The 27,228-nt window shown below is 36.7% G+C and overlaps 1 protein-coding gene across 5 annotated transcripts in view; it reads right to left on the bottom strand.

The window, feature by feature from the left end:
* TUSC3 (tumor suppressor candidate 3) overlaps positions 1–27,228 on the bottom strand; it is a 261,164-nt gene that overhangs the window by 66,779 nt on the left and 167,157 nt on the right. For 4 of the 5 annotated variants that reach the window (XM_078445392.2, XM_078445395.2, XM_078445393.2 and 1 more), the window contains exon 6: positions 22,413–22,502. The exons of the other annotated variant lie outside the window; for it this stretch is intronic. In XM_078445392.2, coding sequence (XP_078301518.1) covers positions 22,413–22,502 — 90 coding nt within the window. The remainder of the gene's footprint in view (positions 1–22,412; positions 22,503–27,228) is intronic. 5 annotated transcript variants of the gene reach the window in all.

Here is a 27,228-nt window from a genome sequence, read left to right as displayed (position 1 = left end):
GCCGTGCAGCTCGAATGGGACTGTTGTCACCATGTGGGGAGTCAATGGCAAGCATCTTGCCAGTTCTGCCTCTTCCGGGATCTAAATTAAAGAGTAACAAGATAGCTTCAAGGCTGCCTCCTTTGCACAACTGTTTGCGGCTTCAAAAAAAGAACTAGTAGACTCAAGTATGTTGTACCTGTCCCTAAGAGTTCATTACCAAAGGACAGAGGCTTAGTTAAGAAAACGAGAAATCCAAAAGCTGTCTGTTCCTTTGGACTTCTGCTGACAATATTTTCAAATCTCCTTTTTGAAACCATTAAAGTGTGTGAGGCCGATCACTTCAGAAACACAGCTACATTTTCTCTCTTAACTTGCAGGAGTGGTGACTTCTTGACTCACACAACCTCATTACAAACACTCTGTTACACCGCTCATTTTTAGCGGGGGCACCGCTATGAAGCCAAGGGCAGAATGGTCTTTTCTGAATTAAGAAACAGGGGCGATACACTTCCACGGATCACGCACACAAACGGGCACCTTCAGCCCCACTCTCTGCAACTGCACTCCTGGTAGTCTTCAACCGTGCCGGGTAATGCTGAAACCAAATGAATCCGGACTTTAACCTGAGTCCGATGTAGCTATCAGAAAAGCTAACAGAAAAGCTAGCTGTGTTTTTGTTAAGTGTTGTGAATTTCTTTTAGGTAATGTAGGTTTGGTACCCAGAAATGAAATGCTTGGACTTCTTCCCTGTTGGGAAGACATGTGGAGAGCGGTATCCAAACTTGGGCAGCGCAGTTTCTCAGCGTGGCACTGACAGACTAGAAAGCAAGAAAGACACCGCCGTAACCAGGATGGCGAGGAGTTACGACATGAAGGAACTGGAAATCGGCGGCCTAGGAAAGTCCAGATTTGAGATTCCAGAGTGCGGGGAGGAAAGGACCAATACTAGTGTTAGACATCACAAAGAAGAATAGCTCTCAGCTCCACAGAAGAAACATCTTCCCAACAAATAGAGCTAAAATTGGCTACCTGGTGAGAAAGCAAGTGCCCTACCATCCAAATTGTTTAAGAAGCTCAGTAACTATTATTCAATACGGATGTCATAAAGGGGTTTCTCACTCAAATAGAGGACTCTGGCTTTAATAACTTCTAGACTCCCTTCCATCCATAAGAACTATGAAAAGTCTTCGAAGAATAAATGACAAGGCAACGTGTCTATAAAAATAAAAACCCTTCTCCCTCTCTCTCTGACCCTCCCCCGTTCATGCTCTGTCTCTCTCTGTCTCAAAAATAAATAAACATTAAAAAAAAAAGGGGGGGAGGGCGCCCGGGTGGCTCAGTCGGTTGACCTTCCAACTTCGGCTCAGGTCATGATCTCGCGGTCCGTGGGTTCGAGCCCTGCGTCGGGCTCTGTGCTGACAGCTCAGAGCCTGGAGCCTGCTTTAGATTCTGTGTCTCCCTCTCTCTCTGACCCTCCCCCGTTCATGCTCTCTGTCTCAAAAATAAATCAACATTAAAAAAAATAATAAAAAAAATTAATAAAACCCCATTAGCCCCTGAAAACCGAATCCCTTTAGTTTTACTCCACACACACCCTATTGGTTCCTTATATAATGGTTCTTCCATTCTTACCACATTGTTACTACCTGGATTGCAGCCTTAATAACCTGAAATTCATCAAGAGCCTCTTAACTTATCTGTGAGAACCGAGACTATCTGTGTCAACATGACTTAGTAGTTTGTCCAAAGAAATCTTTGCCTGGCAAAGATAAGACTATCCACCCAAAAAATAACCTCACTGTTTGCTTCAGGAAATTCTTACAGATCAATTGATCAGAGACAAGAGTCTGAACACCTGGCCAAAGCACGTACTTTACCATTCTCGCCTCACAGCGTCCAACAAACCTAAACGGTTCTGTACAGAACTTTGCCTGATCCAAATCAGATCCTGTGTTAAAAAGCCTATCTTAAACCATCTGAGTCCAGATCCCAAGATCTTATATTCTCCCATTCCTACTTATGCGACACTGAAATGACTTTCTTATGCCAAGAAGTTCTATTACATTTAGCTTTGCTTTAACAACTGCTAACAAGGACACTGTGGGGAAATCAACATCTCTGTGCACCTACTTTGACGATGACCCACCAACCACCTCTGCACACCCAGAACAGATGCTATATCTACTATAAAATTCCTTCCTAAAACATTACTTTTAATATACTGTCCTATGGTTTAAAAATGTTAATAGAAAAATATATACACATGAACAAGACGCTTTATAAATCACTTCAAATATCTCAAAAACATTGTGTAAAGCAAAAATGTCCAGACACATACAATATTTTTTGTTTTGTTTTGTTTTAAATTCATGTGCAGGCAAATTAATTTATGGTGATGAAAATCAGTGGCTTCCCATGAGGGGGAGGGTATTAATGGAAGAGGACCTAAAAACAACCTGTAGGAGAATACAAATGATCTATATCTTGACTGTTGAAAGATACATGTATTTATCAGAGCCTGTCAAGTTATGCATTTAAAATCTATTACACTGTATATTTTATAACAATTTTTAAAAGTCAACTTAATTCTTTTGTGAGAGAGTGCATGTGAGCAAGGAGAGGGGTAAGGGGAGGGAGAGAGAGCATCCCAAGCAGGCTCTGCACTGTCAGCACAGAGCCCCATGTGGTGCTTGATCCCATGAATGCTGAGATCGGACACTTAACTGACTGAGCCACGCAGGGGCCCCTAACAGTCAAATTAAGACTACTGGTTCTGAGGCCCCCTGAGAAGCCCAATTAGTTAAGGGTCCGACTCATGATTTCAGCTCAGGTCATGATCTCTCCATTTGTGGGATGGAGCCTGCTTGGGATCCTCTTTCTCCCTCTATCCCTTCCCCCTGCTCACATGCATTCTGTTTCTCAGAAAAGAAATAAAAGCACATTAAAAGAAAAAGACTAATGGTTCTGGATAAGATGGTTAAGTATATTTTCTCCCTGTTCTTCCTGTAAATACTGCCCTAAATCCTGGATGTTATACATAAAACAAACACTAAAAGACTTAGAAAGGTAGAGAGAAAGAAGCATACAGTCTAGGGATCTCAGGGACCCAGGTTTAACACAACAGTGAATTCACTGTTTTTTCTTTGCACTTGATGTATTTGGGAATGGATGATATTGGAGAAGCCAGCAAGCCAGAAAATGTCTGTGGGCTCAGATACCACCCCCACCCCCACCCCCACCCAATCACCACAAAAAAAAAAAAAAAAAAGCTCCGAAGCTCCAAGAAAAGCCTGATGTTTACAGCCAAAGGACCAGGAAAGGTGCAGCCTAGCAATATGACTTTTAAATAAACATTCTCTCAGGTCACTCCACCCAACTCTTACCTCACATTATCCCATGACTTTCTACTCCTCACAATATTAACACCAAATTACCACAAGGCTTTCAAGATGCTTCATAATCTAGCACAAAGTTATCTTTGATAGCCTCCTTGCTCAATCAACACTTATAGGCACTAATCCACAAAATTACTTTGTTCTCTGGACAAGGCATGTGGCCTTTGCTCATTCTGTCCTATTTTGAATATACTTCCCATTTCTCTCTTGACGAAATTTTACTTTTCCTACAATATTCAGCCTTAGGGAAAAGGTCTTTCATAACTCCTTACTCTGTGCTCCTGTATCATTTTGCTTTTATCACGATTATAGCTCTTGTCACACTGTATCAGAAACGAACTATAATTTACTTAACCTGCATCCTTGACTAAACTGTGAAATTTACAAACGTGAGAATTAAGCGCAGAATATTGTGATGACACCAGAACAACACAGAGTAAAAGGCACACAGCAGTTATTCACGGAACTGAACTCAAATGATTTCAAAGGTAAATATTTCTGGTGGCATAGCATGGTGAACTTCATTTTTCCCGAGTCACTGCCATTAGTTTCCTAATTTGGATTAGGAAGATTAGGAGAGTATTTGGATTTCAATGGCCTCAGATACTTATTATATCATCATCTAGGCTTACTGCAGTCACTGTAGTCTTGTTCTTTTTTTTTGCATCTAAGAAATGTGCAAAAGACAAAGTATTCAATCTACAATTAATAATGAATTCTGTACAAGTGTTTTCTACAAGTAGATTGCAGCATTACAATACTCTACCTGGACCCAAATCCTGCTTATGAGCTAGCAAGACATTTTATACGGGGTTTTGTTGTTTACGTCATTCTTCAGTGGCGTTTGTTGCAAGGACAACCACTTGGTGGGCGAGAAAAAAACAAAACAAAACAAAAAAAACTTTAAAAGTTCTATTTTACCTTTAAGTGCTTTGTATTAACATTGAAGTAGATTTTTCCAGTGCCTTTAGTTATAGCCTAATAGAAAGTCTCTGTTCTTTATGACACTAAATGAAGTCTTAAAAGGCACAAAGCATCCCAGTGGCTTGTCATTCTTACCTAAACTCGTAAGGCAGTGGGGGGGGGGGGGGGGGGGGGGAAGTCCTATGCAATCAGAATCTAGAATTCATTAGAAAACCCAACTATAATAAATAATGAAGTTTCATCCTGCATTTAAACTTCTTTCTAAAGCAATTATTACTTTTTTTTTTAAGTGTATTCTGTGCAGTATTTTTTCCCACTTTATTGAGATAAAGACTTGTAACACTGTGTGCAACCCATGAATTTGATACGCTTATATACTATAAGGTGATTAACACCACAGCATTAGCTAAAACTTCCATCCTGTCACGTAATCACCATTTCTTTTTTTGTGGTGAGCACATTTAAGATCTTAGCAACTTTATAAGATACGGTATTTTTAACTATATTCATCCTGCTTTAAATTATATCCCCAGCACCTTACACATCTTATAACTGGAAGTCTACATCCTTTGCCCAGTAATTCCCTGTTTCCCATCCCCAATGCTGGTCACCACTGCTCTGCCCTCTATTCCAGTAGTATGCATGCTGTCCTCTTAGCTATGCAGCCCTACTGCTTTTTCACCTTAAAATCAACAGTATACACTGAGGGAAACACTGGTGACAGTGGCACGTAGTTTGTGGTCATCAGTAGAATCTGTATATAATGGGTCTCTTTGTCCACTCTGAACTTCTGATTCTAGCTTTAATAGTCCAATGTTCGAACTAGATTGAGCTAACCGGATGAGACAGCTTAATTAAAGACTGTGGGGTATGTTGTTGGGTCTTCATTTAGCTATTAGCTTTTTTTTTTTTATTTATTGAAATTAAACATTTGCAAGTGCTTGGGTGGCTCAGTCGGTTAAGCCTCCAACTCTCGATCTTGGCTCATGTCATGATCTCATGGTTCCTGAGATCAAGCCCCGCGTTGGGCTCTGTGCTGACCGCATGGACCCTGCTTGGGATTCTCTCTCCCTTTCTCCCTTTGCCCCTCCCTCGCTCGTGCTCGTTCTTGCTTGCTCTCTCTCAAAATAAATAAACATAAACAAAATTTAAAAATTAAACATTAAACATTTGTAATGTTTGTTAGTGTTCATATTTTCATATATTAATTACAGAATAAAACATATCTGCAAGACCTAAAAATGTTACTAGAATGAGTTTCACTGTATTGAACTTAAGCTTAAGCGTATACAGAGTGTAAGGAAAATAGATAGTGCACTCAGTATGATGCTGTGCTGATTTGCAAGTTTGTTTGTTTGTCACTATTAAGATGCTATGTAATAGCACAAGCCAAGTACTAATGGTTCACTTAACAGCATGAAAGCCATCACAGAAGCAGTTATTACTGTGTAGCTAGAGGGAAACTATACAATGGTATGGTTATGTGGGACAGAAAGGTATTCTCTGTTAAAAAAAAAAATCATCTTCAATAAAATGCATTCAGTGAAATAAGTACTTACTATAACTCCCAACATATATTAACTAAGTGTTGTTTTTTGGTTTTTTTTTTTTAATTTCCCAAGATCGCACTTTTAGCTGCTGCCTGAGGACTGCTAGGGGTTTACCATATAAAACCCAAAATATTTTGCTGCCTTGAAGTTTTAGTTCAGTTGTGAAAGAAACGAAGAGCTGTGCCCTCTGTGTACATGCAAAAGCACTGTATTGCAAAAATGGCATGCTGCTTCATCTAAAATTTATCCTCAGTGAAGCACTTTTTGGGGGCCCCTGGGTGGCTCGGTCAGTTAAGGGTCCACCTTCAGCTCAGGTCATGATCTCACCATTCGTGGGTTTGAGCCCTACATTGGGCTTTTAGCTGACAGCTCAGAGCCTAGAGCCTGGTGCAGATTCTGTTTCCCTCCCTCTCTGCCCCTCCTCTGCTCACACTCTCTCTCTCTCAAAAAATATATATATATACATTAACAAAAAGTTTTTTTTTCCAAAAAATGGAAGTACTTTTTCTGTGTCTCAGGCAGCCATGTTGTCTTACATTTTCCCCAATTCCTATACACTTTTATGCCTCAGGGATCTTGCATATGTTAGCTTTTTGAAGGACGCATTTTAGTCCTAAGTTATAAATTGTCTAAAACTTATTTAAACTAAACATAATTATCTTGAATGAAAATATTTACAAGGGTGTTGGGTAGTTTCACGGTAATCTTCCTACCTCTACCAGAGACAATGTCAACATACCATTAAAGTTTTTAACCAAACACTTAATCATAATCAACATATTGAAGGTACACAGAAACCTTACAATAGAGTTTGGAATTGGGATTCTGCCCTTTCACTTATTCGTGTTTTTATTTTTCCATCCAGTAAGTATTTCTAGGGAACCCATTAAATGCTAGGTACTTTATTTGCCTTCGTAGTGCCAATATATCATGGAGCTCATAGACAAGTGGAGAAATGTGATATACAGGTTTGCCTAAAGTCTCAGTTAGTAAAGCCTTACCTCTTATTGCACTGCATGGTAACAGAACCTAGCATTGTTTTATAATTTTGCCTCAGTACCACGGTCACTTTGTTGGTATGATCCTGCCTCTTACATCTTGCAAGCTTTGCCTTAAATCTTCTTATTGTTTGTGTCTAGTTGGACTTGGGTAAAACTTAATGCCTTTCTCCCATCTGTTGCTGCTATTCTATGCCTCCAGCATCACATCTGCACTCTTAATCCTAAACTCTGACTGACCTTGGTTCATCATCACAGATCATTACAATATACACTCTTAATCCCAAACTCTGACTGACCTTGATTACCAACTTCTGAAACTAGCCCAAACTATCCCTACACCTACTTTAAACTGTTGCCGCTTACAATCCTAGCAGTTGTGTGGGAACCTGGGATTTGTATCCTCACTTCTCATCAAAGCATTTCACATATGATAGATATTAAATGAATAGTTGAAAAGAGGACTAAATCTTTCTCTACCAAAAGGAACTCAAACTGTATATTCACCCTCTCAAAAATATTTATTTAAAACAATGGTTTTCCCTCTAGTTTGTTTGCACTTCGTAATTAAAACATTGAAAGCACATACACAGAAGATAAAAGAACTATAAAATGTGTTTTCTTATGTCACACTTATACTTGTTAATCTAACATAGTTAAATATTCTGAGAATCCAGAATAAGTGCAGTATCAGAAACAAACAAAGAAAACAGAAGATGATCCCTTCCACAGAGAAAAGGATATATTACTTTCTAACTGGTTCATAGTATTTAAATTTTTCCAATTTGAGAAAATTATTTAGTGCATTGAAAAGAGTAATGTGGTTTTTAAAACCCAAGGAAATTATTCTCATCCTACCAATAAAATTGAGTCTGTTATATTAAACATAATTCATAATGGACATACACATTCTAGTTTTAAAAAAGCATTTTAAAGTTTTATCTTTACAGCTTCAAAATAAGACCATGAGAGACTCTTAAAAACTGAGAATAAACTGAGGGTTGATGGGGGGGTGGGAGGGTGACGGGTATTGAGGAGGGCACCTGTTGGGATGAGCACTGGCTGTTGTATGGAAACCAATTTGACAATAAATTTCATATTAAAAGTAAGACCATGTAAATGTCAATAACAGAGTAATTCCTGTTTAATGCATGATTTTTAAACATCATTATATTTTGATTCTCTAAAAAGCTCATCAGTGATTTAAATACAATTAACTTTTCATAAACCTGGATGAAATTTACATTCAAAAGTGACTTTAGTATATTATATTGCCTTTAGGTAAAAGGATTAGGAGCTATGGGAAAACTCATAAAATTTAAGTATCAGCTTCAGTAAAAAATGTCTTAATGTTTTTATATTAAGGAAGCTTTATCTATTTTTTTTGTAAAGTCTTAAGTACCACCAGTCACATATGTCATAAATACTTATCAAAATCAAGAACTAAAATATACTGTGTCACTTTTATATTAAAAAAAAAAGGTCACAGTAGCATTTGATCATGTTGTTATATTATGCTTTAGTTTATAAATAAGTTCTCAAACTCCAGAATAATTAGTAACTCTAAAGGGAAGAAACGATAATATGCACTGGTGAAATTTCCCATCATTTTGGATGAGTCATGCTCAATATTTTAAAATAACAATAGATCTCTCACCTGCTTCCTCCTTCTCCCTAAATGTTATTAAACTTGTGGTGTCACTTTAGCTAAAAATTAAAATAGTCTAAAGCATGTAAGAATAGCACGTAGGTAGAAAAATGAGTCATATATTTTTTCTGCTAATTCTGGTTTATAACGAACACATAATGTATTTCATTTTGGAATGATGTTCTTACTTTCTCCATATTTCTAAAACCCTTTCTCTCTCCTAGTTCAACTGTCCCTTTTTGATAAAGCTGCTTCTTTATGTCCTTGGACACCTATAAAATTCTTCTATTCAGAATGGCCATGACACGTATTTGTCTTGTTTATTCCTTTCAACTTTATATTTTTGAACAACCATGTCCACTAATAAAATTAAAGTATCTTGAGTACAGGCTGAAATGTTACTCACCTTTATAATCCTCTTTAAGACTGTATGTACATGAATGAATGAACAAGCCAAAAAATATGCACACAAAATGACCAAACCTCATGGATTTATGTACATTTTTTTCTGTATTTAGGTTACTAATGCTGCCTGTGTTTCCGAGATGTTTATAAAATGTCAAAGTTTTTGCTTTGGTTTGTTTTTTGCTTATTTTCAAGTTAATCTTCAAAAAGTAAGCGCTTTATCTATCTATCTATTTATTTATTTATTTATTTTACTAGCTAGGAGAACACTAAAATAGTATAGAGATGATTATGAAATTATTTCTTGCTGTATAACTGTATATATGTAGTCTGCTTAATAGGCTACCTATACAGGTGGCTGCTTATTCCTTTCGTGCACTACAATTTAACCCACTTGAAAGATCCTGGACTTGTTCCAAGTGTATTTAATTTGAACTTACCCCAAATTGGGTAATAAAATAGAGTTAATATATACCATAAAATGCTTTAAAACAATTTTAAATTATTGTTTGCCTCTACTATAGTGTATACTCTTATTTTATCCATGAGTGTAACTTTCTAAAAAAAAAAATTAAGCTTCATTCCTGAAATGAATTTTATAACAGATGTAGTAGCAGAGCTGCTGTGTTAATAATGCAAAAATGCCTTCATTCTCTCCCAAGGAAGCAATTACTGTGAAAAGCAACATTTTATTTCTGCCAAGGAATAAAATTATTGTGTCCGACATCACATCTGACAAGAATCTGTCAAAAGCCTTGAAAGTTAGGTAACATTAGTTTCTTTTCACTATTTTTTTTTCGACAATTGCATTTTTCGAAAATTGTCATTTTTTTTTTTTCGACGAACAACAAAAGGGAACACTGTGAAGTAAGTTGCCACTCACTGTATATCTGGAATTTTTCTGGCAACTTATTTACTTATTCAATCTTTAAGTTACAGTTTCAGGTTCAAAATGTAAACAGTGAGTCTTCAGGAATCCTTTCCAGTTAAATGATACTGCATTATACCACTGTACTCTTTCACCGAAGTACAGATCTGCTTAGGTTCAAGTTAATTGAATGTGCAAACTAGTACCCACAATTTATTCGCATCCACTCAAACTTCTAAGGGACCAAAAATGGGACAGCCTTTTTTAAAAAAGTGTGTAAGATTGCACACATATTAAGTACTCTCTATCAATTTCTGCTGTTCTTAAGGAGTCCTACAGCTTTTCGATTCACACAAAGTATGTCAAGACTCACGTATGAAGAAGAAACGTCTGAATTATTATTATCGTAATCTCTATGGCACCTAAATTGTTTGGAACTATTGTATCTCAAAATAATATCTCTTGTCAGGTGATTGCAGTATCTGACGGTGCATTTTGATATTTAGGAGATTTTCCCTGTACCTTTCCCTCATTTTACATACAAATTGTTTTTTATGCTTTGGATTGTGGTATGCCTTCATGATATTCTTGTATCGTTTATATTTTAAGTTTTTATAAGTAGAAAAAAATTATTTTTCTCCATTTTGCTTATTGGTTAATATATTAAGTTTTGAAAGCATGGATGTCTTCAATATATATTAAACAACTAATGGGTTTATTAAAATACACAAACAACATACCTGCTAAAGGGGTACTATCCAAAATCTCTAAAGAACTTATCAGACTCAACACTCTTCCCCAAAAAACCAAAAACCCAGTTAAGAAATGGGCAGAAGACTTGAACAGACACTTTTCCAAAGAAGACAGCCAGATGGCTAACAGACACATGAAGAGATGCTCAACATCACTCATCATCAGGGAAATACAAGTCAAAACCACAATGAGACTCCACCTCACACCTGTCAGAATGGCTAAAATTAACACCACGAGAAGCAACGGGTGTTGGGAGGATGCAGAGAAAGGGGAACCCTCTTGCACTGTTGGTGGGAATGCACACTGGTGCAACAGGTCTGGAGACCAGTATGGAAGTTCTTCAAAAAATTAAAAATAGAACTATCCTATGATCCAGTAATTGCGCTGTTAGGCATTTACTCAAAAGGTACAAAAATACAGAATTGAAGGGGTACATGCACCTCAATGTTTAAAGCAGCATATAGCCAACAACAGCCAAACTACGGAGACAGTCCAAATGTCCATCGACTGATGAATGGATAAAGGAGAGGTGGTGTGTGTGTGTGTGTGTGTGTGTGTGTGTGTAATGGAATATTGCTCAGCCATCAGAAAGATTGAAATCTTGCCATTTGCAATGGCGTGGATGGAGCTAGAATGCATTATGCTAAGCGAAATAAATCAGTCAGTGAAAGACAAATACCATATGATTTCACTCGTATGTGAAATTTAAGAAACAGCAGATAAACATATAGGAAGGGGTAGGGGGAAAGAGAAGAGAGGGAAACAAACCACCAGAGGCCCTTAGTGGTAGAGAAAAAACTGAGGGTTGATGGAGGGAGGTGGGTGGAAGATGGGTGAGATGGGTGATGGGTACTAAGGAGGGCACTTGTTGTCAAGAGCCCTGGGTTTTGTATGTAAGTGGTGAATCGATGAATTCTACTCCCGAAAGCAATATTGCACTGTATGTTAAGTAACTTGAAATACAGAAAGACAGAAAGAGGAAGGGAAGGAGCGAATGAATGAATATATAAGGGCACTCAAGTTTAATGTAGCATTGGAACCAAAATCATTTATACCTATCTTGAAAGTTTACAAATCAGGAAAAGTTCTGTCAACACTCATCTAGTGTTACATGGTTCCAAATATATCAAGTATGGGAGAAATAATACTAGGTGTGAAGCTTATGCTTCTGAAACATTACTTAATAGTGTTATACATAAAGAACCATGGCTCTTCATGTGCATCTGTCGACAACTCGTATTCCCCATGAATAGCCCAACAGAGCCATAATAGGATGAAATAACACACAAAACACTCTGGCAAGATAAAAGAGATATGGCATGTGAAGTGAAACAGTATTTCTGGGGGATAAGTAAAATACATGAAAGCATATTAATGAAAACATATAGTGAACTTTGATGAAGTTCTTAAACACAAAGAAACTGTGCACCAATGTCCACTTCAAACGATCCTGGATGTTAATGGAAGTTCTCCAGAACTTTGGCATTAGGGATCCTTTGCTTTGCTTTGTAATTCTGTTTCAAGTTTTGCATTCTGCTGAATCTCTACCAGTGTCATAACCAAAAGGAAGGATAAGGTGTATCAGGCGATCATGATACATGTACGTGATACATGATACATGATACATCATCATGTAAGGTGATACATCAGGTGTATCGTCTTAACCCTGAATCTCTCTCTTCTGTTTCACTATCATCTTTTTATAGTCTCATCTTGGGAATAGATACAGACTCATTCCCTTTGTTCAACTGTGTGTATGTAGGAGGTATTTATTTGATGCAAGAAAAAGCCATTCAATTCTCAGTGGCTTTTTAAGCTCTCTGCTCATATTCTGAATGGCTAGCCTGGTTTTTAATGTTCTGCATTTGATATTTGTCATGCCTTTACAGTTTAACACAAGAACATTCTCTTTAATCTACTACCTATAGATAGCACTTTGCTTAACTACATAATATATTCTTTCCCCTTGATAAGAAACTATAAGGTGGTACCATTTTCTGATACATATATTTTGTAATTTTCTAAATCTCCAAAACGAGCACTTATTATTTTATGATCAAAGGGTAAATTTTAAAAGCAAAGGCTGAAATACAAGAAGGCAAAGTATCCTATTTCAAAAAATAATTAGAAGAATCAGATAGTAAAGAAAAACAACGTGGAAGTAAATGATAACTTTTTTGGACTACACCTAGCCTCACATATCTTTAAGTCTCTAGGGCCTTATTAGGCCCTGGTCATATTTAAAAGGATCATGTTTGCCAAGAATACAGAGGTCTCATGACCTTCACCCCATATTTAATTAAGCAATCTTTACGCAGAAAATAGGAGGCATCATCCCTGATTCAGATTGTTCAGGGACTCAAATTTCTTAGCATTTCAGGCAAAATTTTAACATGGATTTTATCGGCAAGATTCAAACATTAACCACTGTTACTAACAATTTAGACATATATATTTAAAAATAACTGAGTCTAATTATCATCAATTTAGTCCATGAATGACTCTTTATCATGTTACGAGACCCACCATTCTAATTCTGGCTATATTACTCTCTCTTGAAATGTTACTTTTCCTCACTTGTAAAAGACCTGCTCTCTCTGACCTCATAGTATTGTTACTCAACATCTATTAGCTACCGCACACCAAAGCACTTGACATGTTATATCCTAGCATTTCCTGGAGTGTGTCTAGTAGCTACGTTAAGATGGAGGCAAAATTAAGTTGAAAGGCACCAGGTTAAACAAAATTAAATAAGTTTTTTTTAATCAATGAATATGTACCATACACTTCTACATGAATAATATTAGACGCAGTGTTTACCAAACATGTGATGAGGAAAAGATTCTAGAGCAACCTATTAGGTAAGTTTTATTATTAGACAAACTCATCTACAAAAAAATATGTGGTAGAGTTGAACTCAGAATTATTAGCATTCAAAGCATGTATTGTTTGAAGCATGTATTTAAAACATTTTTCATTATTTAAGCGCCATTGAATAATATTATATTACCTTCCAGTGTGTAACATAGTGATCCCCTACTTATTAACATGATGAAATGAACAAAGTAACAACTAGCTACAATCTGTCACATAAAAAATTGTTAAAATATTGTTAACTGTATTTCCTATGCGATACATTGCATTACCCTAATTTTATAATCAGAAGTCGGTACCTTTTAATGCTCTTCCCCTATTCCACACATCTCCCAACCTCTCCCTTCTCCCCTCTGGCAACCATCCCCTCTGTTTCCGCTTTGTTTGTTCATTTATTTTTTAGATTCCACATAGGTATTTGCCTTTTGTCTTGCTCTGACATACTTCACTTAGCATAATATCCTCAAGGTTCCTCCATGTTGCCAAATGACAAGAATTCATTCTTTTTATAGCTAAAATTCCACTGTGTATGTGTGTACATACCACAACTTTATCCATTCACCTAACAGGGAACACTTAGACTGTGTCTATATCTTGGCTGTTGTAAATAACCCTGCAAGAAACATAGGGGTGCATATGTCATTTCAAATTAGTGTCTTCTTCTTTGGGTAAATACCCGGAAGTGCAACTGCTGGATCACACAGTTCTATTTTGTAGTTGAGAAACATCCCTACGATTTTCCACACTGGTGTCACCATTTTGTGTTCCCATCAACTGTGCATCAGGGTTCCCTTTCCTCCTGCTAACACTGGTTATTTTCTGTCATTGTGATACCATCCATTCTCACGTGTCTGGGATGATATCTCTTTGTAGTTTTGCTGTGCATTTCCCTCATGATTAGTGGCTCTGAGCATCTTTTCATGTACCTGTTGGTCATCTGTATGTCTTCTTTGGAGAACTGTGTCTGTTCAGTTTTTAAATGGCCCATTTTTTAAATGGTATATTTTTTCTGATACTGAGCTGTGTGAGTTTTCTATGTATTTGGGATATTAATCCCTTATCAAATATATCATTTGTAAGTATCTTCTCCCATCCAGTAGTTGCAATTTCATTTGTTGATGATTTCCTTTGCTGTGTAAAAGCTTTTTTGCTTCATATAGTCCCGTTTGTTGATTTTTGTCTTTTTTGCTCTTCTCTAAAGAAACAGATCTAAAAAAATATTGCTCAGACCAATGTCCAATACTATGTTACCTTTTAAGAATTTTATTTTCCAGACTTATATTGAAGTCTTCAATTCCTTTTGAGTTTATTTTTTGTATGGTATAAGAAAGTGGTCCCATTTCATCCTTTTGCAGCTGTCCAGTTTTCCCAACACCATGAAGAGACCATCTTTTTCACCATTGTATGTTCTTGCCTCCTTTGTCAAAGATGAATTGACCATATACAAATGGGCTTATTTTCAGATTTTCTAATCAGCTCCATTGATTTGTGTGTTTTTGTGCTCGTACTACAGTATTTTGATGACATAGCTCGGTAGTACAGTTTGAAATCAGGGAGCCTGATACCTCCAGCTTTGTTTTTCTTTCTTAAGATTGCTTTCTTGGGGCGCCTGGGTGGCTCGGTTGGTTAAGCGTCTGACTTCGGCTCAGGTCATGATCTCGCGGTCCATGAGTTCGAGCCCCGCGTCGGGCTCTGTGCTGACAGCTCAGAGTCTGGAGCCTGTTTCAGATTCTGTGTCTCCCTCTCTCTGACCCTCCCCCGTTCATGCTCTGTCTCTCTCTGTCTCAAAAATAAATAAACGTTAAAAAAAAAAAAAAATTAAAAAAAAAAAAAGATTGCTTTCTTTTGTGGTTCCATACAAATTTTAGATTTCTTTGTTCTACTTCTGAGAAATAGGCCCTTCGTATTTTGATAGGGGTTGTACTAAAGCTACAGATTGCTTTGGGTAGTACAGACCTCTTAGCGTTAATTCTTCCTACTCATGATCACGGTGTATCTTTCCATTTGTTTGTGTTTATCTTCAATTTCTTCTGTCAACGTCTTACAGTTTGCAGAGTACAGAAGAATGTTTATGGAAGTATAACAGCATGCACACAGAAAAGTTCCTATTTCACAAGTTTACAGTTAGATGAATTTCACAGACTGATAGCACCTGTGAATATATCACCTAAATGAAGAGATAGATGTCGAGAAGCTGTCTCATGTCCCATTCTAGCTACAACTCACACAGCTCAAAGGGACTACGACTACTTTTCTAACATTTAACACACAGATAAGTTCTGCCTGGTTGTGAAGTTAAATACATTTTTTTGTGCCAGGCTTCTTTCACTTAACATTTCATTGTTGAAATCAGTTCTTTTTGTTCTAAGTAAAAAGTAGTTACATACATTCCACAGTTTGTACTATGATTTATTTAATCATTCTGTTGATAGACATTTGGGTTGTTGCCACTCTGGGACTATTAAGAATAATGCTATTAACATTTTGTACACTGCATTCGGCAATCATTTCCATGCATTTCTCCTGAATATACATTTATGAAATGAAATTTCAGGATCATGGGTAGGAGTCTGATCAGTTTTACTACATGCTGTCAGCTTTTAAATTGCTTGAACCACTTCCTATTCTAGTGACTGAAACTCTGTTTGGTATCAGTGCTATTGATTTTAATCATTATGGTAAATGTAGTGCAGCACCTTATTGTGTTTTAACTTTCACATACTTAATAAAGTAATAATAAGGTTGAAATCTTTTTCATATGTTTATGCTTCCACACAGTATTATGGTGTCACTGTAGCCATATATGTGTTCATAGGTTTGTGAAAACTCATTCTGTTAAATTGGTCTATTTGTTTATCCTTCAATGAATAAAATGCCATCTTAGTTAATACGGCTTTAAAGTAGGTTTTGAAATCTGGTGACCTAAAGTTAGAGTTAGCTTTGCACTTCTCTTTCAACACTGTCTTACTGTTCTTATGCATTTGAATTTCCTGTAGATTTCCTAAAGTATAACTTGAAATTTAAAATGTCACGTGATAATACTGATGTATATCTAATAAATCAGTGCCCTAAGTAAAAACTGTCAGTCTGAAGGAGAAAAAAAAATAAGCCTTTTAATAACTAATGTGGCTTTTGTGCTTAAAAAATGTAACACTAGATGTTATAAAGCCAAATTCTATTAAAAACTTACTTATACAGAGAAATGTCAATCTCATTATGTAATTACTATGTGGCACAAAAGATCTCATCATCACCCAAAATTCTATTTAGAATTTACAACCTCAGAGAAAAGCAGGAAAAAAAAATCCACTATTTTGGGAAATCACAGAGATCTTCATGGCACAATCCTAAAGTATTTACACAGTTACTTCACTTTAACATAACACTGAAATAATCCTTCATGAATAATTTTAACACAAATTCTTCTGACCACCTAAGATACAGTTGAAATAAAACATTTCTGTAACTTAGCAAAACTGAACAAAAATTACAACTCAACTAGCTGATCTTTGTGTATAATAGTTACCTACAAATAAGTCTTTAAAATGTGAGTGGAGGTTCCCTTTGTCATTTTATTCCATACCAATGGAAGAGGTAAATAGCCTCTTTATAATAACACAAATGCTACATGGTAATTTCTCTTTAGAAATGTAGGTTAAAATATGAAGAAATTACCAAAGAAGGATAGTGCTAATTTTTAAGTTATATCTTAAAATTTAAATACATCTATTATAAAGAAAAACATTCACTATTATCATTCTAATGAGCAATCATTAAAGTTCTGTACCAGTAACCATTTCATTTTGTAAAGCAAAGTTAATCTTCTATTTTGTTTCAGTAATATGAAAACACATTATTATGTAAATCAATTCATTAAAACAAAACTTAAACCGTAATTTCCTGTTTCACTGTATGTTGACATTATGCATATAAAAAGGCAGGAAGAGAAATTTTGCTGGAATATGTTAAAATGCAGAACAAGAAAAAAGCTACATACTCCTAGGCAACATTCAGCTTCCCCTTTACTCGATGCTATAATAAGCCCTTTCTACACTGCTAAGCAGTTAGCATTTCACATAAACCTACAACTATAGCCACATCTCTCATGCAATTGTTTCTGTAGCAAGAAACTCCAGAATTTCTAAGACCTTTATATTTTTGTGAAATACAAGGGGGTGAAGAGTTTGGAACAGAATTCATTTTTTTAAATACCTTGGCTATGGTTTCAATTTCATCATTTCTATCATTTTTATTAAGTTGCTGAAAGTTACGATAAATATGTTAAAAGAGGTACATAAGAAGGAAATGTTTTTCCCTTTCAAAATACAGAAAATTCTCTTAATGTGTTCCTCTGAGCCATCAGAGTTCCTTTTCCTAAGAGCCACACCAATCTCTTCCTGAAAAACAAATAATTTTCTAAATAAAGAAAATGTGTCTCTACTCTGAACTGTAAATGTTCCTGTCACATTAAGGTCAGTAACTGGTTGATGCTGAATTAACAGTGACATGTTAATCCTATTATTCTTCTGACTAGTGAGAAAAAAAATTAAAAGGAGAATTAAGATAATCCAATTTAAGAAACAAAAATTTCCCAGTATGAAATCTTATAAACATTTAATAAAACATTTATTGAGAACAAGCTAAATGCAAGTTGTAAAGATAAAAAATAGCTTAGGAGAAACTCTGTATGTCTAAGGGCTTGACTAAAATGGGATCTATGTCAGAGAAAGACAAATATCATATAATTTTACTCAAATGTAGAATTTAAGAAACAAAACAGTTGAACATGGGGTGGGGGGAAGAGGGAGGCAAACCACAAAATAGACTCTTAACTGCAGAGAACAAACTGAGGGTTGCTGAAGGGGAGGTAGGTGGGGGGATGGGCTAGATGGGTGACGGGCATTAAGGAGGGTACTTGTTATGATGGACACTGGGTATTGTATGTAAGTGATGAATCACTTTAGTCCTGAAACTAGTATTACACTGTATGTTAATTATCTGGAATTTCAATAAAAACTTGAAACATAAAACAATAAAGTAAAAAATAGAATATATGAATCAATAAAAAAATATACTAAAAATGCATAGATATATAAGTGGACTAACTACATGTTAATAGATATATAAAGAAAGTAGGGAGCACTTCCAATGTAATTAAGAACTAACACATCTCAGCAGGATGGCAAATCAGGTGAGATCTGAGAGATACAGAGAACACTCCAGGAATGGAAGCAGCAAAATAAAGCATATATTTAGGAAACAAGCAACAGTGCAAACATGCTAATACTGAGTTTTTTTGCAAAGCAGTAGAGTTATCAAGGTAAAAAAGCAGAATTATAACAGTCAGGAAATGGAGAGGCTCTTGAGATACTGGTATCTCAGTTCCATACACATATTAATATTATACCTATAACAAGTTATGTTTCAGGAATACTCATCTGGTAGCCCAAAATATTCAGCTATGAAGTGTAGTGCCTCACATGCACTGAGTAAGCAACAGGTCATATCCACCGTCATCACCGCTATGAGCACAAACATTTTAGAAGCTTACTCCAGTAAACTACATGGAATAATGAACTACATGTTTTGTATTAACTACATGTAAACTACAGTAAACTACATGTATTAGAAAAGCAGTAGTTGAAATATTAATAGAGATTACAGTAAGAATGAAGGGTAGCAGAAAATGACACTTCAAAATATGCCACTGGTGTCAATGATGAAGTTTTGGGAGCATGGTGGGGTGGTGCAGAGCCGACGGCCAAGAAAGAATTCTGGAAGATGTCTTTGGTGCAAAAAGGTAATTTTATTAAAGCATGGGGACAGGACTCATGGGCAGGAAGAGCTGTACTCTTCCTGGTTGTACACAACCCTTAGGGTTGTGATGGGTAACTCATTATACACCCTCAGGTTGGTTGGGAGGAGGTCAGGGATAGAGTTATGCTCTAAGAAATTTTGGACGCCAAGTTTCCAGGACCTTGAGGGGCTAGCTGTTGCTAGGGAAACACCACTTATCACCGTTTAATAAAACCTCAGTCATGAGACCCTTCAGATGTATATGGAGGCGGAGCATAAGCCTGGAGTCTGATTGCCAGCATATATCTTGGGGCAGTGAGAAAAATGAAGTAGACTTACAGGATCCTCCAGGTTGGGATAATGTTAAACTAAGGTTCTCTTTTGCCGCTGGCAAAGTGTCATCATTGAGGTAGCTAGCTCCTAGAGGGAGGTCACTCTGCCAGTTTCAAGGACTTCTCAATGGGCTACAGGTAGTAAGGGAATTTAGTTTTTCATTTGTCTTAGTCTCCCACATTATCATGGCCAAGCACTTAAACCCCGTTCCTTTGTTCTTGGGCAGCCAGGGGTGTCCTAGGAATATCACACATACTCCACCTGGGGATGAGGCAGTGTGTCAGCCCATATTTTGCCCTCAGCTTGCCCCATACTCCCCCATCATAAGGATTATTTTGAGCTGAAGGCAACCAACAAGCAGATACAACAAAATCATTCTGCCCTCCCCAATCTGGCTAAAAGCAGCATATACATCTACAAAGGTGTCCCTCCTCCCCCCTTACCAGGAAGGACAAAGGTAAATTCCTGGAGACAACTTTAGACCCTTATGAATGGAAGGAAGGCACCTGTGACTTAAATCTGCGTAACACATCTTACTTTTCCTGGTCACCTCCACAAAAGTGGCCTCCCCTCCACACATTTCTGTCTCTCTTTCACTAACGATGGTATTTGAGCATGTACGTTAAGTCATCTCTGTGTGTTTACAAATTTTTCCCTGAGTACCTCCTATGTATGCAGGCGGTATACATGTTAATAAATGTGTTTTTCTCTTATAATTATGTATTTTATTATAGGGATCCTAGCTAAAACCGCTGAAGAGTAGAGAAGTTACCACATTTCATAGGAATGTTGATTAATTTTCCATATACTTGAACAAATCGAACAATATAAAAAGCAATGCTTAATGCTTTCAACCTAAGGAATATTCTTTTAAAAGAATGTTAAAAGACAGTAATGATAAACTTAGAAGATTTCCTAAATTTACATGTTTAGGTATCATGAACATAACAGTGACCAAATCTTTGTGTCAGGACGTTCTTTATGTAATACGAAAATATCAGTGACAAAAACCGATAGAAAGTCATGCTGTCGGGTGCTTATATCTTACTGGTGTCATGACAAAAGTCAGACACACACAAAAATAATACAAAATAAGTAGATAACACAGCATGTTAGAAGATGATAAAGTGCTATGAAGAAAAATTAACACAGAAAAGGGAGATAGTGCGGGCACTGGGGAGAAAGAAAGGACTACACTTTCCAACAGGATGGTCAGAAAGACTTGCTTGAAAAATATTTCCAATTATTTTTCTTTAAAATAATTCAATTTGAATATTAAAAACATTCAATTCTTCTAAGTAGTGACAGACTTCAAAAACATACACGTAGCAAAACCCATGTCTAAATGACAACGGCAGCTGAGCATCCAAAGAAACTAACTCTGACTCCGTATCATTGCCATCTTTAGGAGAAATCTCAGTACGTTCACAAAAATATGAGGCCAAATTGATTATTATGTAGTATCTAACCTGGCAATTAGCAACTAGGCAGTCAAGGAACAGGCAATTGAATAAAGTGTATTATATCCTTATATTATAGAGTTACACAAAGAAGTTTAAAGAAAGTCACAATGTAGGAAGAAGAAATAAATAACTTGTTGGCTTTAATATTAAACATATTTCAAGTATTGTGAGCAGTGAAGAATAAATCTCCTAAGGTTATGTTATCATCTATACTTATAGAGAATTTATAACTATATTGCCATATGAAAATTTTATTCAGAACCACAATTTTAGAAATTAAGAATTTATTATCCTAGGTGATTGCAGTAACATGGTTATGATTTTCAAAGGCCTTATCTTTTAGGGATACTTACTACAGTATTTCTGTATGAAATGAAATGACATTGAGCACTTCTTTCAAAAGAATCCAACAGCAGGTAAAGAGAATGGAGCGGGGGACTGGATGAAACAAGGATTGGTTATGAGCTAGTAATTGTTTGGCCACGGGTATATGAGGGTTGTCATGACATTATTTTCTCCAAATCTGTATGTTTTCCAATGAAAAAGTTACAGAAAAAATTACATTTTTAAACAGTTAATCATCACCAACCTAATAAATACTAAGCCCCAAAGATAGTTGATCTATTACAATATATCCCATTCACCAAAAAAAAAAAAAAAAAACCCCGAAATAATCCTCCTGAAAACAATACCCTAAAAAAGGAAAGCAACAAAATAAGTAAATTCAGTAGTAGTTACTAATGTTAACTTGGCTACTGATTTCATTAATGTCACTTTTAATTTTGTAGCAAACAATTGTTAGCATTCTAATACAAGGACTACCAGAGTTCATAATGATGTTTTAATTACTCTCTTCTGAACTAAATTAAATTTACTACTGATAGGACAGTGACTACAAACTGTTCCTATTTCCTCTGCTGGCATTACATATTATTACCAGAGCAATATGTAAAGTTGAAAGAGTAGGTTATGAATGTCTATTCGATATGGTAGGAACACTAATTTTTTTTTCTTTTTTAAGTTTATTTATTCACTTTGAGAGAGAGAGCCACAGCATGAGTAGGAGAGGGGCAGAGAGAATCCCAAGCAGGCTCTGCACCATCAGCACAGAGCCTGATGTGGGGCTTGAACTCACGAAACCGTTAGGTCATGACCTGAGCTGAAACTGAGTCGGATGCTTAACTAACTGAGCCACCCAGGTGGCCCAGTACATTAATTTTCTTAAACAGCAAAGCAGTCCTCATCCCAAAAACAATATATTGTATATATGTGTATGTATATAGCAGAGGTAGTATTAGAAGAGAAAGAACAAACTTATAATTTATAAATAAAATCCTTTCTCACTAAATAGTAAACATAATTTCTGATCCCTATATAAACAAGATTAAAGTGCAAAATTTGGATGCTTAGAACACACACTTACCACTTGTCCATTGTGTGGGTTCTTATGAGCATACGGAGGTCCACGGATATGATTCCACATCTGGCCAGAAGTCATAGCAAAGACTATACACTGAAAAACAGTGTATATGTGAGTTAAAGAATATCAGAATACTGAATTTTAAAAATATAATGGTCATGAAACTAAATTTAAAAAATCATGTATCAGTTCACCCATTGGCATGATTTTCACTTACTAACTGTGGGACTTTGGGTAAGTTATTTATTTTCTGGCTTCTCATATTTATCTATAAAATAGGCATAAAAATCATGCTAAAGATGTTAATAATTAAATTCAATAACATATATAAAGCATCTGGCATAGTGGCAATCTGATATGTCCTAACCAAAGACAGTCCAAAGCATAGGTTATTAACCACCTAGATTCATAGTTGAAGGCAATTATATATATTATAAAATAGTGAAGATGAAGAATGTTTTTAACCCATTTAAATATACAGACCTCAACTCAGAGAAGAAGGCAGTGGAGGAGGATGACTCTAGGCTCTTCTCGTCCCATGAACATGACTGTATTAACTATCAGAGCATCCTGAATACCCCAAAAATTGACCTGAAGACTGACAGAACTCCACAACTAAAGGGAGAGAAGAGGTCATACTGAAGGAAAGAGTGAGAGCGAGCGAGCGAGAGAGAGAAGGGGAAGGAGGAAGAAAGGGAGGGAGGGAGGGTAAGCAAGCGTGAAAAGGGGGAAAAAACAAGGAGAATGGTTTTCCAAAGTCATTAGCTTAGAAAACAAGAGGGAATGAATTTCCTGAGTTCTTGCAACCGTGAGACCTAAAGCCTAGAGCTGTAAAGGTCAGAGGACTTGGCTGAGATAGAGCTCTCCTGTTCCTGGAGAGACGGCTGGCAAACAACCTGGCTGGAGCCATTTTCCTCCATCACCCCTCAGCATAAACACACACCACCTGCTGGAAGCAGCGCAGCTCTGATACTGACTGCTTACCTTGCTTACACCAAGCCCCACACCCCTGCGCTCTGGTGGGACTGCCTTTCTCGGTCAAGCTTGCCTCAGTTCCAACGGAGCGGGCCCCCTCCCCCAGACCAGCACACCACGTCCCCCAAACAGAGAGTTCTGCAGGGCTTCAGTTCTGGTAGGGTGGCGTCCGGTCTCATTTCACCAGAGTTAAAACTTGCCGCATCTAGGCCAAGGGCCAACCACTGCCCACAGCAGGCGAGGAGAGCCCCTGCAGACGACCAGCCTGAAGGCTAGAGCAGCCACAATACAACAGCAGAGTGCACGCACCACACACCAGAGACACTCCTTAAAGTGCTACATGATCTCCTTTTCATAAGGCCATTATGCTGAACAGCAGAAAACATAACGGGCTTTTCTAATACACAGATGAAGGCAGAGACTTAGACCAAAGTGCCAAGACAGAGGAATGCATCCCAAAGGAAAGGACAAGATAAGGCGACAGCCAGAGAACTAAGCAAAACAGATATAAGTAATGTGCCTGATGGAGAATTTAAAGCAACTCACTGGGCTTAAGAAAAGAATAAAAGGCATCAGGGAGACCCTTACCATAGAGATAAAAGAGTTAAAAAAAAGAATCCCTGAGAGATGAAAAATGTGATGACCAAGATTGGAAACAGGCTTGATGCAATGAACAGCAGGCTGGAAGAAGCAGAGGAACAAATTAGTGAACTAGAAGATAAAATGATGGAAAATAAGGGTGAACAAAAGAGAGAGAGAAGAAGAATTATGGAACATGAGAACAGACTTAGGGAACTCAGTGACTCCATCAAGTGTAATAACATTCATATTATAGGAGTCCCAGAAGAAGAGAGAGAAAGGGGGCCAGAAAATTTATTTCAAGAAATAATAGCAGAAAACTTCCCTAATCTGGAGAATGAAACAGACATCCAGATTCAGGAGGCACAGAGAACTCCAATCAAACTCAATAAATGGAGGCCAATACCAAGACATACTGTAATTAAATTTGCAAAATATACTGGTAAAGAAAAAGTCTTAAAACAAACAAGACAAAAGAAGTCCTTAACTTACAAGGTAAGACTGCTGAAGATTTCTCAACAGAAATATGGCATGCCAGAAGGAAGTGGCATGGTATATATACTCAAAGTGCTGAGTGGGAAAAATCTACGGCCAAGTATACTCTATTCAGCAAGGCTGTGATTCAGTTTAGAAGGAGAGATAAAGAGTTTCACAGACAAAAACTAAAGAAGTTCGTGATCACTAAATCAGCCCTGCAAGTAATATTAAAGGGGACTCAGAGTGGAAAGGAAACACCAAAAGTGACAGAAACAAGAGAGGGTCACAGAAATCTCCAGAAACAACAAAACAAGTATTAAGATGGCAATAAACACTTATCATTACTTTGAATTTAAATGGACTAAACACTCCAATCAAAAAATATAAGGTGTCACAATGGGTTAAAAAAACACTATAGATACACATATAGATCCATATATATGCTACCTACAAGAGAATCATTTTAGACCTAAAGACACCTACAGACTGAAAGTGAGGGTATGGAGAAACATTTATCACACAAATGGAGGTCAAAATAAAGCTAGAGTAGCAATACTTTTATCAGATAAACTATACTTTTTTTTTTTTTAACGTTTCTTTATTTTTGAGACAGAGCATGAACGGGGGAGGGGCAGAGAGAGAGGGAGACACAGAATCGGAAGCAGGCTCCAGGCTCTGAGCCATCAATCAGCCCAGAGCCCGACGCGGGGCTCGAACCCAGGGACCGCGAGATCATGACCTGAGCTGAAGTCGGACGCTCAACTGACTGAGCCACCCAGGCGCCCCAAGATAAACTATACTTTAAAACAAAGACTAGGGGCGCCTGGGTGGCGCAGTCGGTTAAGCGTCCGACTTCAGCCAGGTCACGATCTCACGGTCAGTGAGTTCGAGCCCCGCGTCAGGCTCTGGGCTGATGGCTCAGAGCCTGGAGCCTGTTTCCGATTCTGTCTCCCTCTCTCTCTGTCCCTCCCCCGTTCATGCTCTGTCTCTCTCTGTCCCAAAAATAAATAAACGTTGAAAAAAAAAATTTAAAAAAAAAAAAAAAAAAAAATAAAACAAAGACTGTACTAGGAGACAAAGGGCACTATATCACAATAAAGGGGACAATCCAACAAGAAGATATAATAATTGTAAATACTTATGTGTTCAGCATGGGAGCACCCAAATATATAAAAGAGTAACAAACATAAAAGGAATTAATCGATAGTAAGGCAATAAAAGTAGGGGAGTTTAACACCCCATTTAAATTAATACCTCATCTAAACAGAAAATATATAAGGAACCAATGGCTTTGAATGACACACTGGACTAGATGGACATAACAGATATATTCATAACATTCCATCCTAAAACAGCAGAATACACATTCTTTTCAAGTACAAATGGGACATTCACCAGAGTAGATCACAGATTAGGTCACAAATCAGGCTTCCATAAATACAAAAAACTGAAATCATACCATGCAACTTTTCTGACCACAATGCTATGAAATCAGAAGTTCACCAAAAGAAAATATCTGGAAAGACCACAAATATATATAAATTAAAAAACAGGCTACTAAACAATGAATGGTCAACTAGGAAATCAGAGAAGAAATTTTTAAAAAATACAAGGAAACAAATGAAAGGGGGGGAACCCACAAAAGTCCAAAACCTTTGAGATGTAACAAAGTGGCCCTAAGAGGGAAATATATAGCAATACAGGCCTACCTTAAGAAGCAAGAAAAATCTCAAAGAACCTAACCTTATACCTACAGGAGTTAGGAAAAAAATATAGTAAAAGAAGACTAAAGCCAGCGAAAGGAAGGAAATAATAGAGATCAGAGCAGAAATAATTATCTAGAAACTAAAAACAAAACAAAACAAAAAAACAATAGAACAGATCAATGAAACCAGGAGTTGGTTCTTTGAAAAAAAAAAAAAAAAAATCAATAAAACTGGTAAACCTCCAGCCAGACTTACCAAAGAGAGAAAGGAACCAAATAAATAAAATCATAAATGAGAGAGGGGAAATAACAACCAACACCATATAAGAGAGTATTATGAAAAACTATATGCCAACAAATTGGACAACATGGAAGAAATGGATAAGTTCCTAGAAACATAAATGACCAAAACAAACAGGAATAAAGAGAGAATTGGAACAGATCAATAACTTGCAAAGAAACTGAATCAGTAATCAAAAAATTCCCAACAAACTAATGACCGGGACCAGATGGCTTCTCAGGTGAATTCCACCATACATTTAAAGAAGAATTAATACCCATTCTTCTCAAACTATTCCAAAAAAATAGAAAAGAAAGGATACCTTTCAAAGTCATTCTATGAGCCTAACGTTACCCTGATACCAAAAGCAGATAAAGACTACAGTAAAAAAGGGAACTACAGACCAATAACTCTGATGAACAGAAACACATCAATTTTTAATAAATGATAGCCAAGAGAATCCAGCAATACTTAAAAGCTCATTTATTCTCAAATCAATCAACATGATACACTACATTAATAAAAGAAATAAGAACCATATGATCATTTAGATACACAAAAAGCATTTGATAAAGTACAAATCGATTCATAATAAAAACTCTAACAAAGTAGGTTTAGCAAGAACATACCTCAACATAATAGAGTCCATATGTGCAAAACCTGCAGCTAATATTAATTTTCAATGGGGAGAAACTGAGAGCTTTTCCTCTAAGGTCAGGAACACAACAGGGATGTCCACTCTCACCACTGTTATTTAACATAGTACTGGAATTCCTACCTACAACAATTAGACAACAAAAAGA

This window comes from Panthera onca, chromosome B1 (assembly GCF_046562875.1).
Source record: "Panthera onca isolate mPanOnc1 chromosome B1, mPanOnc1 haplotype 2, whole genome shotgun sequence".
Lineage (NCBI taxonomy): Eukaryota > Metazoa > Chordata > Mammalia > Carnivora > Felidae > Panthera > Panthera onca.
Note: the sequence above shows the minus strand (reverse complement) of the source record. Positions and strands in the feature narration are given on the sequence as shown.